Below are 15,479 nucleotides of genomic sequence, written 5' to 3' on the forward strand. Positions count from 1 at the left end.
ATGAATTACTGTACAAAAATTGCTGCACAAACATTTTGTCAGATCTTGATGAGATTCTGAGAAGATACAGTGGTTACCAACTTGCTTTAAATGTTCAGACATGTAAAAATATAGTATCTCGCGACTACAAATTTACTCAGTCACAATTGGCATCAGACAGCTGATACAAACACCTGATTACAACAGTTTGTAGGGGTAGAAAATGTAATGATCACATAGGCGTAGTCGAGGAAAAACACATGGCAGACTGCAGATCACTGGTAGGTTACTGGGAAAATGAAATCAGTCTGTGATGGAGATTGCTTACAAAACACTCCTGCAACCTATCCTAGAACATAGTCATAGTGTGTGGGACAATGGAACGCATAAGATAATTTTTCGAATCTTACTTGCACATTCTATTAATGGGATTGTGGAAACATCACATCTATTGCCATTAGGGAAACAGTGTAATTCGAAATCGAACATTTCACAATTAGTGGTGTCGCGATGAATCGTGCAGAACAATATCTGTCAGAGGGGTAATGTGCATTAGATGGAACAGCGCACAGGACTGACGGCATGTTTACATTAGTTGCGAGTGGAGTAATGCACCCATGACAGACTCCAATGTACATGCGTCCACATATAGAATGTTCTCATTGTACGCCTCTAAACCAGTGTAGCATATGTATGTCATACACAAATGATGAATACGTGGATACGCTTCTGGTCCTCGGTGCATCTGATGACCGGGTTGGTATCGCTGCTCGTGAATATGCTGCTCGATATCCTCGTCGACGCCATCCAGATAAAAATGCGTTTCGTCATCTGGAGCTGCGACTTTGGGAGTCAGGTTCTCTCCTTCCACCATCGCGTGACAGAGGTCGTCCGTGGACTCGCCGTACTCCAGTACTAAGGAAACTGTTATGGAGGTGATACACCAAGAACCACAGCGAAGTACACGTAGTCCAGCAAGGCAGCTGCATCTCTCTCAACGCACGGTCGTTAACACGCTGCACGAGCATGGACTGCACTCCTATCATTATCACGCAACACCTGCATCCTGCAGACTGCCAACAGTGGATACAATTCTGTGAATGGTTCCAACAACAACAGGAAGCCAACGATGATTTTGTGAACACCGTAATATGGTTGGATGAAGCAGCATTCACTTGTGAGGGTGCCTTCAATACACACAATGCCAACCACTGGTGTGAGGTTAATCCGCACATCTCAAATGTCGATATCAAGTTCGCTTTGGTATCAACATCTGGGCCGGAATATTGGGTGACAGGTGTTTGGGCCACTGCGTGTTGCCTGACTGGTTAACTGCATGAAGGTATCATGCATTCCTGTCAAACTATCAACCTATTACACTGGAAGATGTTCCACTACATGTTCGGCAGAGGGTATTGTTGCAACATGACGGTGCACCTCCACACTCTGGACTTAATGTGCGACAGTATTTGGACAGAAAATTTCCAGGGGAATGGCTCAGACATGGAAGTCCAGTTATATGGCCACCATGTTCACCTGACCTAAATCCCCTTGATTTCTTCCTGTGGGAACACCTGTATTCTACTTCGCCGACAAATGTGGAAGAATTGGTAGCGCTGTGTTCTTGCTGCTCTTATTACTGTGGATGCAGCTTTGCGTTCATGTTATACATAGTATAAATGACAAGTAGATGTTGCGTTATTGTACTGTGCTATCATCTTTAGCATCTCGAAATTGATATTGCTTTTGTAGTTATTCTGTCCTATGACAGGTCATTTGTTTCAACTGTCAACTTTTTATTTATCTAACCACATATTTGTTATGGCCAATGTTACAAAATATCATAAATTTAGGATACATGTGACCCAAGAAATGACGTATATGGCAGTATGAAATGTCAGAATGAAATTAGCAACAATACGCCCCAACCCAGGGTCGAACCGTCGACCTCCTGCAAGCTAACCCAAAACTTTATCTACTGCACCAACTCTACAGCACAACTAATATGTGCTGATGGAGGTAGTTACCATACATGTGGTTACACTGTTGCCAGATTTCCACACTTTAACGCCCTTTTTCTGCCGGATGTACTCGCCAGATGAAATTTTGTGCGACACATCTTTTTTATCGCTTGCACGTGAGGAGTCACGCTGTGAAGCCCGCGTGCACGAATTTCGGTTCACCCTGTATATTACACTCACATTCAGAAAAAACAGAACATTTTGAACAATTAGAGAAATGTTATTCATATTCACAGGATATGTACATTAATAGGTTCTGCAGAAATGATTAGCATTTCAGTCACCTCAGTTCAGTACGTGTCCTGTTGCCTAATAGGCACAGGGTCTGCCATGGGGCCTGACAACTTGTTCCATCCGTGATGCCATTGATGCGTACAAGGTGCGAACAGTGTCCCTCGGTATCACCATCATTGCTGCATTCACCTGGTTCCAATGTTCATCTGCGACGGCTGGCACAGGGTCACAGTGCTTCACCCATTGTTGCATCATGTCCCACACATTTTTGATTGGCGACAAGTCTGGTGATCTGGTGGGCCAGGGCGAAGGGCTGACACCCTGTGATACCAAGGAAGAGCATGTTCGTGCAGCAACATGTGGTTGCACATTGTCTTGCTGAAAAACGGTGTCTGGGATATTGTGCAGGTCACAGGATCTCATTCATGTATTTCATGCTGCCTTGGACACTCACCAACTGTGATTTCTGGTTGTATACAACAGCACCCCACACCATCAGGCCTTGAGCTGCCACTGTATGTCTGCAGCAAACCAAAACGTGCCATAATTTTCAAACAAACTGAACCTAGATTTGTCCAAAAACACCATCTGATGCCATTCCTGTCCCCAGTGATGTTCCATACACCACTGCCATATAGCATGTTTCTGTACACTCGTCAAAGGTAGGCGGAGAAGTGGATGATGCACACATAGCCTTTGCCATAATAAACAGTGACGGAATGCCATCCTTGATAGTGTGCAATGTGTTCCACTGTTCCACAGTTGTGCCAGAGCTGAGGAGGATGCAGATTTGTCTTGCAATGCCATTTGGATGAGGTGTTGATCTCCTAGGGGATGGTGTGGATGGTGCGACATGACCTATCTTGTCACGTTCTACAGCCTATCGTGGACCATTCTGCATACACTAATTGCACTGCCGAAACACTTTGTTAACCACGAGTAGCAATTTCCTGGATGGTCGCATCACGAACTATCATACCAATAATGCGCCCTCTTTCAAACTCACTGATCTGACGGTACAGTTGGCACGTACATCTGCGAGGCATCCTCAACATATGCTCAAGTCACACTGATCCATTACCTTCAGTTTAAAGTGGCAACAAAAGCTGCAGGCTCATTTTACCAGTAGGTGGTGATGCACTGCAATATCGATGTTGACCTTAAACCCACAGGCCAACATGGTTCAAATGCCAATCATTTCTGCAGAACATACTAATGTACATTTCCTGTGAACATGGACGTCCTATCTCTAGTCGTTCAAGGTGTTCTGTTTTTTTTTTCTGAATACAAATGTACTACCATCAAATACAGTGAATATTATCTGAGTTCTGAATATCTTCAGTGCAGTAATAAGGTCAATGTAAAAAAGTGTTGCAAACTGATTTTCTGTTTGATGATGCACTGAAGTACAATAACATTTTATGACGAGTTTGTTGTTACCTCTGAAACTAAAATATGTTTAAGATTTTTTGACTTATTCCACATCGACAAGCACCGTTGACGATGCATATCTACAACTAATTTTATTATAATTTTTATAATAAGTAAATAGGACAAGGATAGTCCAAAAAGTTGTTGCTTATATGTAGATGGTTCAATATTTATTTTGTATTTTATTATTTGTTTGAGGTACTCATTGGGCAGCATGTGGGGAATGGAATTTGACAGCAGACATCCCTATGTCTCGGCAGTTGGTGTATGGAGCTACCAATGTCATATGGAATGCCTAAGAGGGCCTTAGAGTACTACTGTGATTGCCCCAAGTTTACAGAAGCGAAATTCCCTGATTTTCAGACAAGTTTCACTGTCTTTCCCTGACAGATTTTGAGATCTCAAGAGTACATTAAGACGTGAGTTGACCATCTGTCTTTGCAGCTATGGTACAAGAAACAATAGTGCAAACGAGGAAAAATCTAAAAAAAAAACTTGCAAGCAGATGGCATTTCCTGATATGAGCAAATATCTTATGTGCTAATATCAACAACCTTTGAAACGAACTGTTTTTGGTTAGAGAAAGCAAGCCAAATGGTATACATGTTTCATTAAGACTACTGATGTTATTTTATTTCAAAAAATGAAACACATTTCGTGACAAAAATACACATTTCCTTGCAGTTGCAAGACAGATTTAAAATACCTTCTCTGATTTTGGAAATAACCTCAGAAAAAAGTAGACCTTTTGAAAGAATTCTATAAGGTGGGAAAGAATTGTGTAAACCAACACTGTAGCTGACAGCCAATAAAATGTTGGTTCTACTATGTTCGTTATTGTCGGATATTACCCACTGTGTTATATCTATTATCTTACAGGTACTTTGTATTTTACTTTCAAGAAATATACGAGTACTTAGTGTACAAACCACCAGCAATTGACACAATTTTCCTCTTCTTATTGTCCATACTTTCTAACATATAAATTACTTTTTAAAAGCCAAAATGTGCTAGAACAAATAAAATCTCTGTAAAATGCCACACTGTACAACATACTTGCGGCGAGAGAGTCGCAAGTCCTGAAATCCATCACCCATGGCCTCTGACCTGCCGAGGAGTACTGCAGTTCTGTGTCCACGGATAAACTATGAAAATCTGCTGCATTACACCATACACAAACAGACTTGCCCTGCAGCAGTTCGGTGAGATTAGATTTGGTGGGCAGGGCCTGCACATTAGTGGGAACCAAATGGCTTCCGATTGGCAGGCCCGATCCATTAAACGATACCTGCAGAAACGGCCTGCGATTTTGGCCCGCCATGGAAGTCCACTCGTGTGGCCAGCTATTCACGAGACACAGACAGATAATTTGTTCAAATACTCTGAGAATCAATAATAATGAGGGCAGGTAGCATCTCACTGTAAAGATGATTGCTGAGCTGCAGACAGGCACGTAGAAAAGAAAATCACACTCTCACAATGAAATTTTCAGCCATAGCTTTTGTCAGACAATGAGAGCGCACACACACATTCACATAATCACTCAGACACAACTCATGCACACACCACTGCCATCTCCGGGTGCTGCCTCTACAGTCTCTGAGAATCAGATCCAAACAAACCACTCCTCATGCCTCCCTGCCTCTCGCCGGCAGCTGCTAGGCCACTGGCAAAAAGTGGTGGCAGCACTGACTACAAGCAGAACGGAGTGGTAGAAAGGGAGAAGCAGTAGTAATGAGGGAGAAGGGAAGTGACGCACGTACTCAGCTGCACAAAGCCAGCAACGAGGCATGGCACATTAGTAAACAAACCATTTCATATACTCAGATAAAAACGAGATTTTTCCAGTGGTTTTGTTTTTTGTTTTCTTGTTTTTTTCCTTAAAAATTTCCCTGATTTCTGTGATGTGTTTGGAATGCCCTGATATTCCCTGATTTCCAGAAACTGTGGCAACCCAGACTAAACAACAATGGACATCAATGGAGAAGCAACACAACAATATTGTTGAAAAATGAATGACTGAAAATCTTGTAAAGCTTTTAGTTCAGTGTGAGTCTAGCTACTTCTCAAACATGATACCTGTACTCACGTAATAAATGTTCATTGTTTTTTAAAAATGGTAGATGTTACTTCAGGAAAATAAAGACAGACAATAACAAAACACTAATTCATTACAATTAAACAAGAGTTCTACTACAGAAAAAGTTGAAATGCAAAGCTGCAGCAATTGGAGAAAAAAAGTAATGGAAGAAGTCCAAATTTGATAAATATTAGCTGGTTGTTGGTTTTGAAAACCTGGAAAGGAGAAGACATACACACTGGTGAACAAAACTTAAGAAAGAAAGTAACTTTCACATGATTTGTTACTGCCAAGTAACCCAGCCCATGAAACTTGGACCACAAATGGAAAGAACTGCTACAGTATAGTGCAGAAGGTAACCAAAACAAATGTGTTATGAAACAAGCAGATATGATAATTTTATCCAAAGACAATAATTACACAGAAGTCATCACAATTTATGATGGTTCCCTGCACAATACAAAAGGTGGGACACGGTTCTTCGGGCGACAATGCACACTCTGTGACATCCTCCCACGCTGGCTGGCCTCAAGGTTGGTAAGGAATGCTTGTGGTAGGGTGTTCCATTCCCTGGGTTGACAACTGCTGGATGATTGATGGTACATTTGGATGTGTTGCAACACATCTCCCCAATGCACCCTACACATGCTCGATGGGATTTGAGTTGGGCAAATGGCTAGGTCAGTCCATTTGCTGAATATTCTCTCATTGCAGGAGCTCCTCCACATGTGCTGTTTGATGCACTTGCACACTGTCATACATAAAATTAAAGTTAGGGCTGAATACACATGGGGAAGGAGTGCAGTGTCACAACAATGTTGACCAATGAGTGTACCACGTTGAAAGATGTGGAGGTCAGTACACCCATGCAACATTATGCCTCTCAACACCAAATAACTGGACCACCAAAATGACCATGGTCGACAATGTCTCTGGTTGCATTACATGTTCCCATCTCTTGCCATGTGAGAGTGTGTCCTGCATTGTTGAATGTGATTGTATTGGTGGTTCAGATGTTAGGGCGTGGGGAGGCACAATGTTGCTTACATGAACTTACCTGCAAATCTTTAAACACTGTACACTCAATGATAAGCGTTACTGGGACGCTGTACTCTTTCCTTGCGTGCCTCTTTTCAGGCGTGCATTTGGGCCTAACTTCATTTTTATCGCTGACTATGTGTGACCGCATCAAACACTGCAGGTATAGGAGCTCTTGCAATGAAAGGAAACGTGATGAATTGACTGGCCTGCCCGTTTCCTCAACTTAAATCCCATAGAGCACATGTGGGATGCATTGGAGAGATGTACTGTAGCACATTCACATACACCAACGACAATCTGGCAGCTGTTTACCTCATTGGAGGAGGAATTGAATGCCCTACCACAAGAACTCCTAACCAAATTTGTGGCCAGCATGGGTGTACACTGCAGAGGGTGCCTTGCTGTCTTTGGGGATCACATACATGATTAACAACCGTGCTCCGCCTCTTGTAATGTCCACAGGACAAGTTCAGTTCTTTCTGTGTATGGTCCAAGTTTCATTGAGCTATGTTACCTGGCAGTGACATCATCATCTTAAAGTTACTTTTGTTCCTACGTTTTGCACACCAGCCGATTTAAAAGTAAATACTCATCATTTTCATTTAAACACCACAGCTCAGAATTTCATTACACAAATCGCCTTTCATTACTAGACAGTAGCAGACCGACCTGTCGGCATGGGGAGGGACTCGCAAGTCCTCGTCCATCCCACGAACCGGCGGCAGCCCTGCACTCGGCAGCAGTGGCATGCGACGCAGATCACTATCTCCTGTTGTTGACAACATGCCGGACATCGGCGAACTCATCAGCGGAGGCGGCAAGTCGCTGTACAGGTCCGTGTTGCGCAGGTCGACATCCCGACCGCTGCCCGGCGTGGGCAGAAGGGTGGGGGGACCGGCTGGGAACCGCATGTCCTGATCGGACATATTCTGCATTGGTGCCGAAGTGGAGTAAGGAATCTGTAACACCAAAACCGACTTTATGTGGTGCTTCAAACTTGAAAAGACAAATCACTGTCAACTATCACTTATAAACCAAATATGTGTGGCATTAAGCCACAGGTATGGACTTAATTATTGTAGTCCTCAGTCTCAAGACTGGCTCGATGCAGCTCTCCATGCTACTGTAGCCTGTGCAAGCCTCATCATTTCCGAATAACCACTGCAACATACATTTCCCTCCAATCCTTAAGATGATTCCTCGATGTCTCGGCAAGTTTTCTACCAACTGATCCCTTCTTTTAGTCAAGTTATGCTACAAATTTATTTTCTCTCCAATTCTAATCAGTACCTCCTCATTAGTTACTTGACCTTCCCATCTAATCTTTTGTCTTTCTGTCAAAAATGCTTCTATCCACATTTCGCTTCCACACAAGGCTACACTGCAGACAAATGTGTCCAAAAAATACTTCCTAATATTTAAATTTAAGTAGAATGTTAACAAATTGCTCTTCTTTTAGAAATACTTTTCTTGCCATTCCCAGTCTACACCTTATATCTTCGGTACTTTGACCACCATCACTTATTTTGCTGTCCAAATAGCAAAACTCATCTAATACTTTTAGTATCTAATAGCCTAATCTAATTCCTTCAGCATTGCCCAATATAATCTTACAAAGTCTCATTACCCTAGCTTTGCTTTTGTTAATTTTCATCTTATACCCTCCTTTTCAGACTGTGTCCAATTCGTTCAACTGCACTTCCAAGTCCTTCCTTGACTGTGTCTGGCAAAATTATGACACAGTCGGCAAATCACAAAGTTTCCCTCTGAACTTTTAATTCCCTTTCCAAATTTCTCCTTCTTTTCCTCCACAGTTTGCTCAAAGCACAGATAGATTAATACTGGGGATAGACTACAACTCTGCCTTACTCCCATCTCAACTACTGCTTTGCTTTCACGCCCTTCTAATCTTACAATTGTCACAGTGATTGTTATCTCCTGACACTGTAACCTGTCCTTGTCCCAATCAGAAAGGAGAACAGTTAGGGATGTGGATCTCAAGATATACATTAACAAAATATAAGGAAATCATTTAAACTTAATCTGTATACTGTATTAACAATCACTCATGTGCTTCTTCATGATATTCATGCTTAAGCCAACTAAATTTAATCCAATAAAAAAACAAACATAGTTGCTACCCTGAAAAAGCTGCTGCCTTCTGACTTACACTACATACGGACTTCAAAAAGTAGGCTACAAATGTCAACCCACACTAAGCTCTCTGTGTACAAGAGTGACAAATTGTCAAGAGAGAGAACATATTGCTGGTTTGCTGCAAACACAGTTCTGCTGTGGTACGCACAACAGGTGCATCACAATTTGAAAGCAAAATGACAGAACAACTGGAAATGAAATGCAAAGTTGAAATAAATCGGACAGTACGATTCTTGTGGGCAAAATGTCTACATTGCAGACTCACTGTGAAGTTCTGGTGGTGTATGGCCCCAAATGCAGTATCATATCCAGCTACAGAGAAATGGTGCCAAAAATTTGACCAAGGCTGCACAGATGTGGGTGGTGATGATTGGGAAGGAAGAAGATTGACTTCTACCACAAAGGACAATGTCCAGGCAATTACTGAAGAACATTGGGGAAACAGAGATTTTCCAACAATAATGGCATTCAAGCAAAGATTATTGAATGGCTCTGTGGCCAATGAGTGGATTTCTGTCATTGAGGAATTGAACAACTGGTGGGAAATTATGACTATTTTCACAGAGACTTCACGACTATGTTGGGGGTGGAGGGTGGGGGGGGGGGGGCGGGGGAGGGGGGAATCTTGTATCTCTGTCACTTTCAAGTGTAGTGCAGCATTCAATAAAAGTTACTTGGCATGCCATAATAATGTGTAATATTTTTTTCCAAATCCCCTCATACTTAGTTGCTGTTTATCTGCTACTGGTAACTTCATATTTTCTTGACCGCACTGGTACGTTTCCAATAAAAGAATTACCTGTGTCTCTAAATACTGAGTTATATTTATAGCGTATTAATATTTGTCATGTAGCTTTAACACCAAACACAATTACTTGCAAAATTGCTAACAGATCTCTTCACTCACAGCATTTACCTATTCAGATTATTTTTTGAGAGAGAACCTGGTGATATACATTTTTAATTTTCTTTTGACTTGGAGAGAATTCCCAATTTCTTTCTATTAGATTGGAGCTCACTGAATATCTTTCCCCTAGAGAACATCACGCCATTTTGAACTCTAGAGAGGGAGGCAAAGTCTACCTAAAAATTACTTTTGTGTCATGTAATTGTGCATCTACATCAATACTCTGAAATTCATATTTAAGCATTTGGCAGACGGTTCACAGAACCTCTTTCAGACTATTTCTCAGCCATTCCACTCTCCTCTAGCAAGTGGGAAAAACGAACACTTAACTCTTTCTGTGCAATCTCCCTTTTCTCTTACTTTATCACTACGATCTTATCTCAATAGACAGGTGGGTGTCAACAAAACATTTTCGCATTCAGAGATGAAAGTTGATTATTGAAATATTGTGGAAAGATCTTACCTCAGGGAAAATGCCTCGGTTTTACCGATTGCCACTCCACCTCGAAGAGAATGGTCTACTGAGACATAGACAACATGGGTTTAGAAAACAGGGCTTAAAAAACATCAAAATGTTGAGTGCTATCAATAAGGGATTTCAAACTGATTCCATATTTCTAGATTTCCAGAAAGTACCGTACATCACAAGCAGCTTGTAATCAAACTGCATACTTATGGAATATCGTCTCAGTTATGTGACTGGATTCACGACTTCCTGTCAGAGGGTTCGCAGTTCGTAGTAACCGACGGGGAATTTTTGAGTAAAACCAAAGTGATTTCTGACGTTCCCCAAGGTAGTGCTACAGGCGCCCTGCTGTTTCTTATCTATATAAATGATTTAGGAGACAATCTGAGCAGCCATCTTAGATTGTTTGCTTATGATAATGTCGTTTATTGTTTGGTGAAGTCATCAGAAGATCAGAACAAATTGCAAAACAATTTGGAAAAGATATCTGTTTGGTGTGAAAACTGGCAATTGGTCCTAAATAATGAAAATCCTGAGGTTATCCACATCAGTGCTACAAGAAATCCGTTAAACATCAGTTACATGATAAGGGAAAAAAAAAAAAGGGCTGTAAATTCAACTAAACACCTGGGAACTACAATTATGAGCAACTTAAATTAGAGAGAACATGTACAAAATGTTGTGGGGAAGGTGAATTAAAGACTGTATTTTATTGGCATAACACTTGGAAGATACAAGAGATCTACTAAAGAGAGTGTCTACACTGTGCTTGTTTGTCCCCTTTTTGGAGTACTGCTGCGTGGTGTGGGATCCTTACCAGATAGGATTAATGGAGTACATCAAGAAAGTTCAAAGAAGGGCAGCATGTTTTGCATTATCGAGAAATAGGGGAGAGAGTGTCTTGGATGTGATACAGGATTTACGGTGCACATCACTAACATAAAGGCGAATTTCATTGCAGGATCTTTGCATGAAAATTACTCCAAATCCGAAAATATTTTGATGGTGGGGACCTACTGACCTACACTGGGAGAACAATCATCATAATAAAATAACGGAAATCAGAGCTTGCACAGAATGATATAGGTGTTCGTTTTTTCTGAGTGTTGGAAGAATAGAGAAGTATTGTGAAGGTACTTCAATGAAACCTCTGCCAGGCATTTAAGTGCAATTTGTAGGGTAGCCATTAGATATAAATGTAGATCATATTTGTGACACACTTTCCCCTATTTCCCAATAATACAAAAAGAGCCATCCTTCTTTGAATTTTTCCGTTTTCTGTCAATCCTATCTGGTCAGACTCTCACACCATGCAGTAAAATCCAGAAGAGGACAGACAAGTTAAGTGTAGGTAGCCTCTTTAGTAGATTTGTTGCATTTTACAGGTGTTCTGTCAATAACTGAGTCTTTTGTTTGTCTTTCCTGCACCATTTTCTATGTGAATGCGCAAATCACAGTTCAACTGAAACTGTTTTTTATCATCATCAACAAAAACCATTAACGAGTAAATGGACAGTGAAGTGAGTGTAAGAGTACCAAGGTCTTTGAGAAGGCTTCTGCATGGTGTACAGTTCTTTACTTTAAACAATATTCTTACAGCTTTCTTCTGCTGAAGAAAACTTTTTTAACTTCATATGCACTGCCCCAGAAGACAATCCCACAACAGCAAAAACATGCAAAATAAGCCAACACTCTCTTTATTAGCTCAATACATGAGAGATCCTTCAAAGTGAAAAACATGCTGAAGTCAGTTTCACGATTAGTTAATCTATGTGTTAACTAAATCGTATCTTGTTATTCAACATGAAATTTTAAGAGAGTATGTTTCATTTAGTTTATTAGCATTAATCTCTACTTTTGATCCCAGTAGGTCATTACTGCTTGTCTGAAATTACATAATATGTGTCTTTGCAATATTAATCCTTAAACTGTCAGTTACAAACCACTAGTAGGCCTGTTCAGCTATTGTCTGAGCTGTCTCTGTGAAGACTGAGTCTGCACACATTTGTTTCTTGACTTATTTATCCAATCAATCAATCACTGAATGGTTATTAACACAAGACGTTATAATTTCATAAGAATTGTTTCTGTTGTGCCATTGCTCACGAGCGGATACAATGGGGAAAAGAAGTTTGTCCAGTACGGGACAGTGTAGAACAATTGAACTGTTCTATACTATGCCCTAGGTCTTTTATTCCAATAGTTAAACTTTTTATGTGTAGTGAGTCAAGGGCTCGATGAAATATAATTTTGATAAATTTTAGTCAGCTGCATAGAGCAAAATGTAGCAAAAATGGAAGAATAATATTAGCACTATCGTCATGATAGAAAATGAAAAGATTAATAGTCATTGTCAATTTTAACAACACAGGAATACAAAAAAGTTCAAATTTAGTTTTTTCTGGGTTCATTGCCTACAGAAAATGGCCATCAATCTTACAATTGAAAGTAGAGAAAGGGCCACTTCAGCAGGAAATGAATGTGGAAGTAGTAATGCTATATGCATGGATGACAAGCCAAGTTTTGAAACAGTTAAATCAAATATTACCAAAAGATAACACCCAGGCTTAGCCAGAGAGGCAGGTGCGACAGTGTAATGCTGTCCTAGAGTGCAGATAATGCAGGGCCTGTGATCAGCAGCTTGAGAAAGGTGTACTCCAATAGAATGGTCCCTGTCATGCACTGAGTGTGTTGTGTTTGTACAGTTGGTGTGAATACTGGCCAGCTTCCAGTTAAAAGGCAGGTATAACGTAACAGGCATACATTCAAAGTGAAAAATGAAAACAAGAAAGTAAAAAATGAGAGAAAATAAAAAAAGTAAATATGGTGATTAAAATGACATGGCAAAGGATTAGAAATGAAACAAATATACAGGGTGATCAAAAAGTCAGTATAAATTTGAAAACATAATAAACCACGGAATAATGTAGAGAGAGAGAGGTAAAAATTTACACACATGCTTGGAATGACATGGGGTTTTATTAGCAAAAAAATTTAAAGAAGTTCACAAAATGTGCGACAGATGGCGCTGGACAGCAAAACTGCTACCGTGACGCGTGAGAGGTATGCCGATATGTTACAAAATCACATCATCCCCAGCCTGGCTCATAAACACCTGCTGGAACATACGATGTGCGCTCCACCCCATATTGCTAGACACGTGAAAGATCTCTTGCGCGCATCGTATGGTGGTGATCGTGTGCTCAGCCGCCACTTTCGTCATGCTTGGCCTTCCAGGTCCCCAGACCTCTGGCCGTGCGATTATTGGCTTTGGGGTTACCTGAAGTCGCAAGTGTATCGTGATTGACCGACATCTCTAGGGATGCTGACATACAACATCCGACGCCAATGCCTCACCATAACTCCGGACATGCTTTACAGTGCTGTTCACAACATATTCCTCGACTACAGCTATTGTTGAGGAATGGTCGTGGACATATTGAGCATTTCCTGTAAAGAACATCATCTTTGCTTTGTCTTACTTTGTTATGCTAATTATTGCTATTCTGATCAGATGAAGCGCCATCTGTCGGATATTTTTTGAATGTTTGTATTTTTTTGTTTCTAGTAAAACCCCATGTCATTCCAGGCATGTGTGTCAATTTGTAGCTCTCTATCTACATTATTCCGTGATTTATTCAGTTTTCAAATTTATACTGACTTTTAGATCACCTGGTATTTAAATCAATCAATTGATTTAATGTAATGATCACAGTAAATTGCACCTGGTGGGATTCAAACCAACAACCTTCCGCAAACTGGCTAAATAACTTAACAGCTATGTTACAGCACTGCTTTGATTGTGGGGAACTGCCTGAAGTATACTGTTGTAAGCAGAACGAAATGTGATGATCTGCTATTAGAATATGCAGAATAAAGTTCTGGAAAATAAGGGTCACCTTGAGAAAAAGGAAAGTGAATCTACAACAGAAACAAAAGAATTGGCCAATTCCTTGCAGACAGTGAGCTGAAAGCAATTTATACGAACTACAGTGTCTTTTAAGTGTAATTTTGTAAATATCTTGTCAGTTTCAAGTGAATAAAACATAAGTACAGTAGTGAAATGGAGCATGTTTTGTAAATACAGTGAATACCAGTTTCGGGAAAAAACTCATGTAATAACACTGACAGTAGGGAGTTCAATATATTACCCTACGAATTAAATGCAGCCAAAACAGAGGCTCTCTCTAACATCATCAGTCAACAGTGTGTATCCCTACTGTTGAATTCTGTTGCTCAGTCCTCAGGCAAAACACAAAATGCTTCTTAAAATTGTCACTATTCACTTCCCCAGTATTTAGAGTTTTCTTTCAACTGTTTGACATTGACCACAGTGATGTCAAGACGAGGCATCACTCCTCACCTGGTGCTGGTGTGGGTGCGAAAGTGGCGTCTGCCGCATGTCCTTGTCCTGGTGCGGCAACTCCTCGATCTCGTGGTCCTGAGGCCGCTGCATCTGCTGCTGGCTGTCGTCGTTGCTCAGGTCTGGCGCCGGCAGGTCGCTAAAGCGAGTCCGCCGCTGCCGCGTGCCCGGCATCGGTAGCGGATCGTGGTGCCTCGTATTGTTGTGAGGGTCGGTGTCCATACCTAAAGTAAAATTGGAGTCCCATTATTCACAATTGGCAAGAAAATTCCTAAGTTAGTAAATATTTTTAATAAAATGTTTTTGACATCTACTAAATTTACATCCCAACTCAAAAAATCACTGCGAAGTGTATGATGTCACATACCACTCTAGATGAGTGACATGTATCCGTATGTGAAAACCATAAAAGAAATTACTATAGGGGACACCACAAATATTGTGTGATTGCATTACTTTATTTGCATGTGGAGAACCACGTCAAACTACGAGTGTGTGTTTGAGATGGGACAGAAACTTTGTGAGACAAAATAACTGCGCGTATGGAAAGATATGGGCTCCTAACATCACCGGCCTATACTGGAGGAGAACAATGCCCTGGGAGAATATATAAATATAACACTGACAGCAGTTATGAAGAAACTCAAACAAATTGACTGTTAACGAAGTGCCATTCCGAATATTTTGTTCTTTATACATACATCAAAAAGAGTTTTGCATCACCCCAGTTCCCAAAGCTCCTGAAGACAGCCGTCCCTTTGACTGTTCAGAGATGTCACTAAACCCGCCCAAAGATGTAA

At 40.8% G+C, this 15,479-nt stretch overlaps 1 protein-coding gene across 1 annotated transcript in view; it reads right to left on the bottom strand.

Annotated features, from left to right (window-relative positions):
• The window catches only part of LOC126426658 (pre-mRNA 3' end processing protein WDR33), a 181,097-nt gene that overhangs the window by 15,184 nt on the left and 150,434 nt on the right, over window positions 1–15,479 (bottom strand). The window contains exons 13-14 of the mRNA XM_050088544.1: window positions 14,680–14,903; window positions 7,456–7,745 (exon numbers count right to left, since the gene is read on the bottom strand). Of these exons, the coding sequence (XP_049944501.1) occupies window positions 7,456–7,745; window positions 14,680–14,903 (514 nt within the window). The remainder of the gene's footprint in view (window positions 1–7,455; window positions 7,746–14,679; window positions 14,904–15,479) is intronic.

The sequence above is a fragment of the Schistocerca serialis genome, chromosome 11 (assembly GCF_023864345.2).
Source record: "Schistocerca serialis cubense isolate TAMUIC-IGC-003099 chromosome 11, iqSchSeri2.2, whole genome shotgun sequence".
Lineage (NCBI taxonomy): Eukaryota > Metazoa > Arthropoda > Insecta > Orthoptera > Acrididae > Schistocerca > Schistocerca serialis.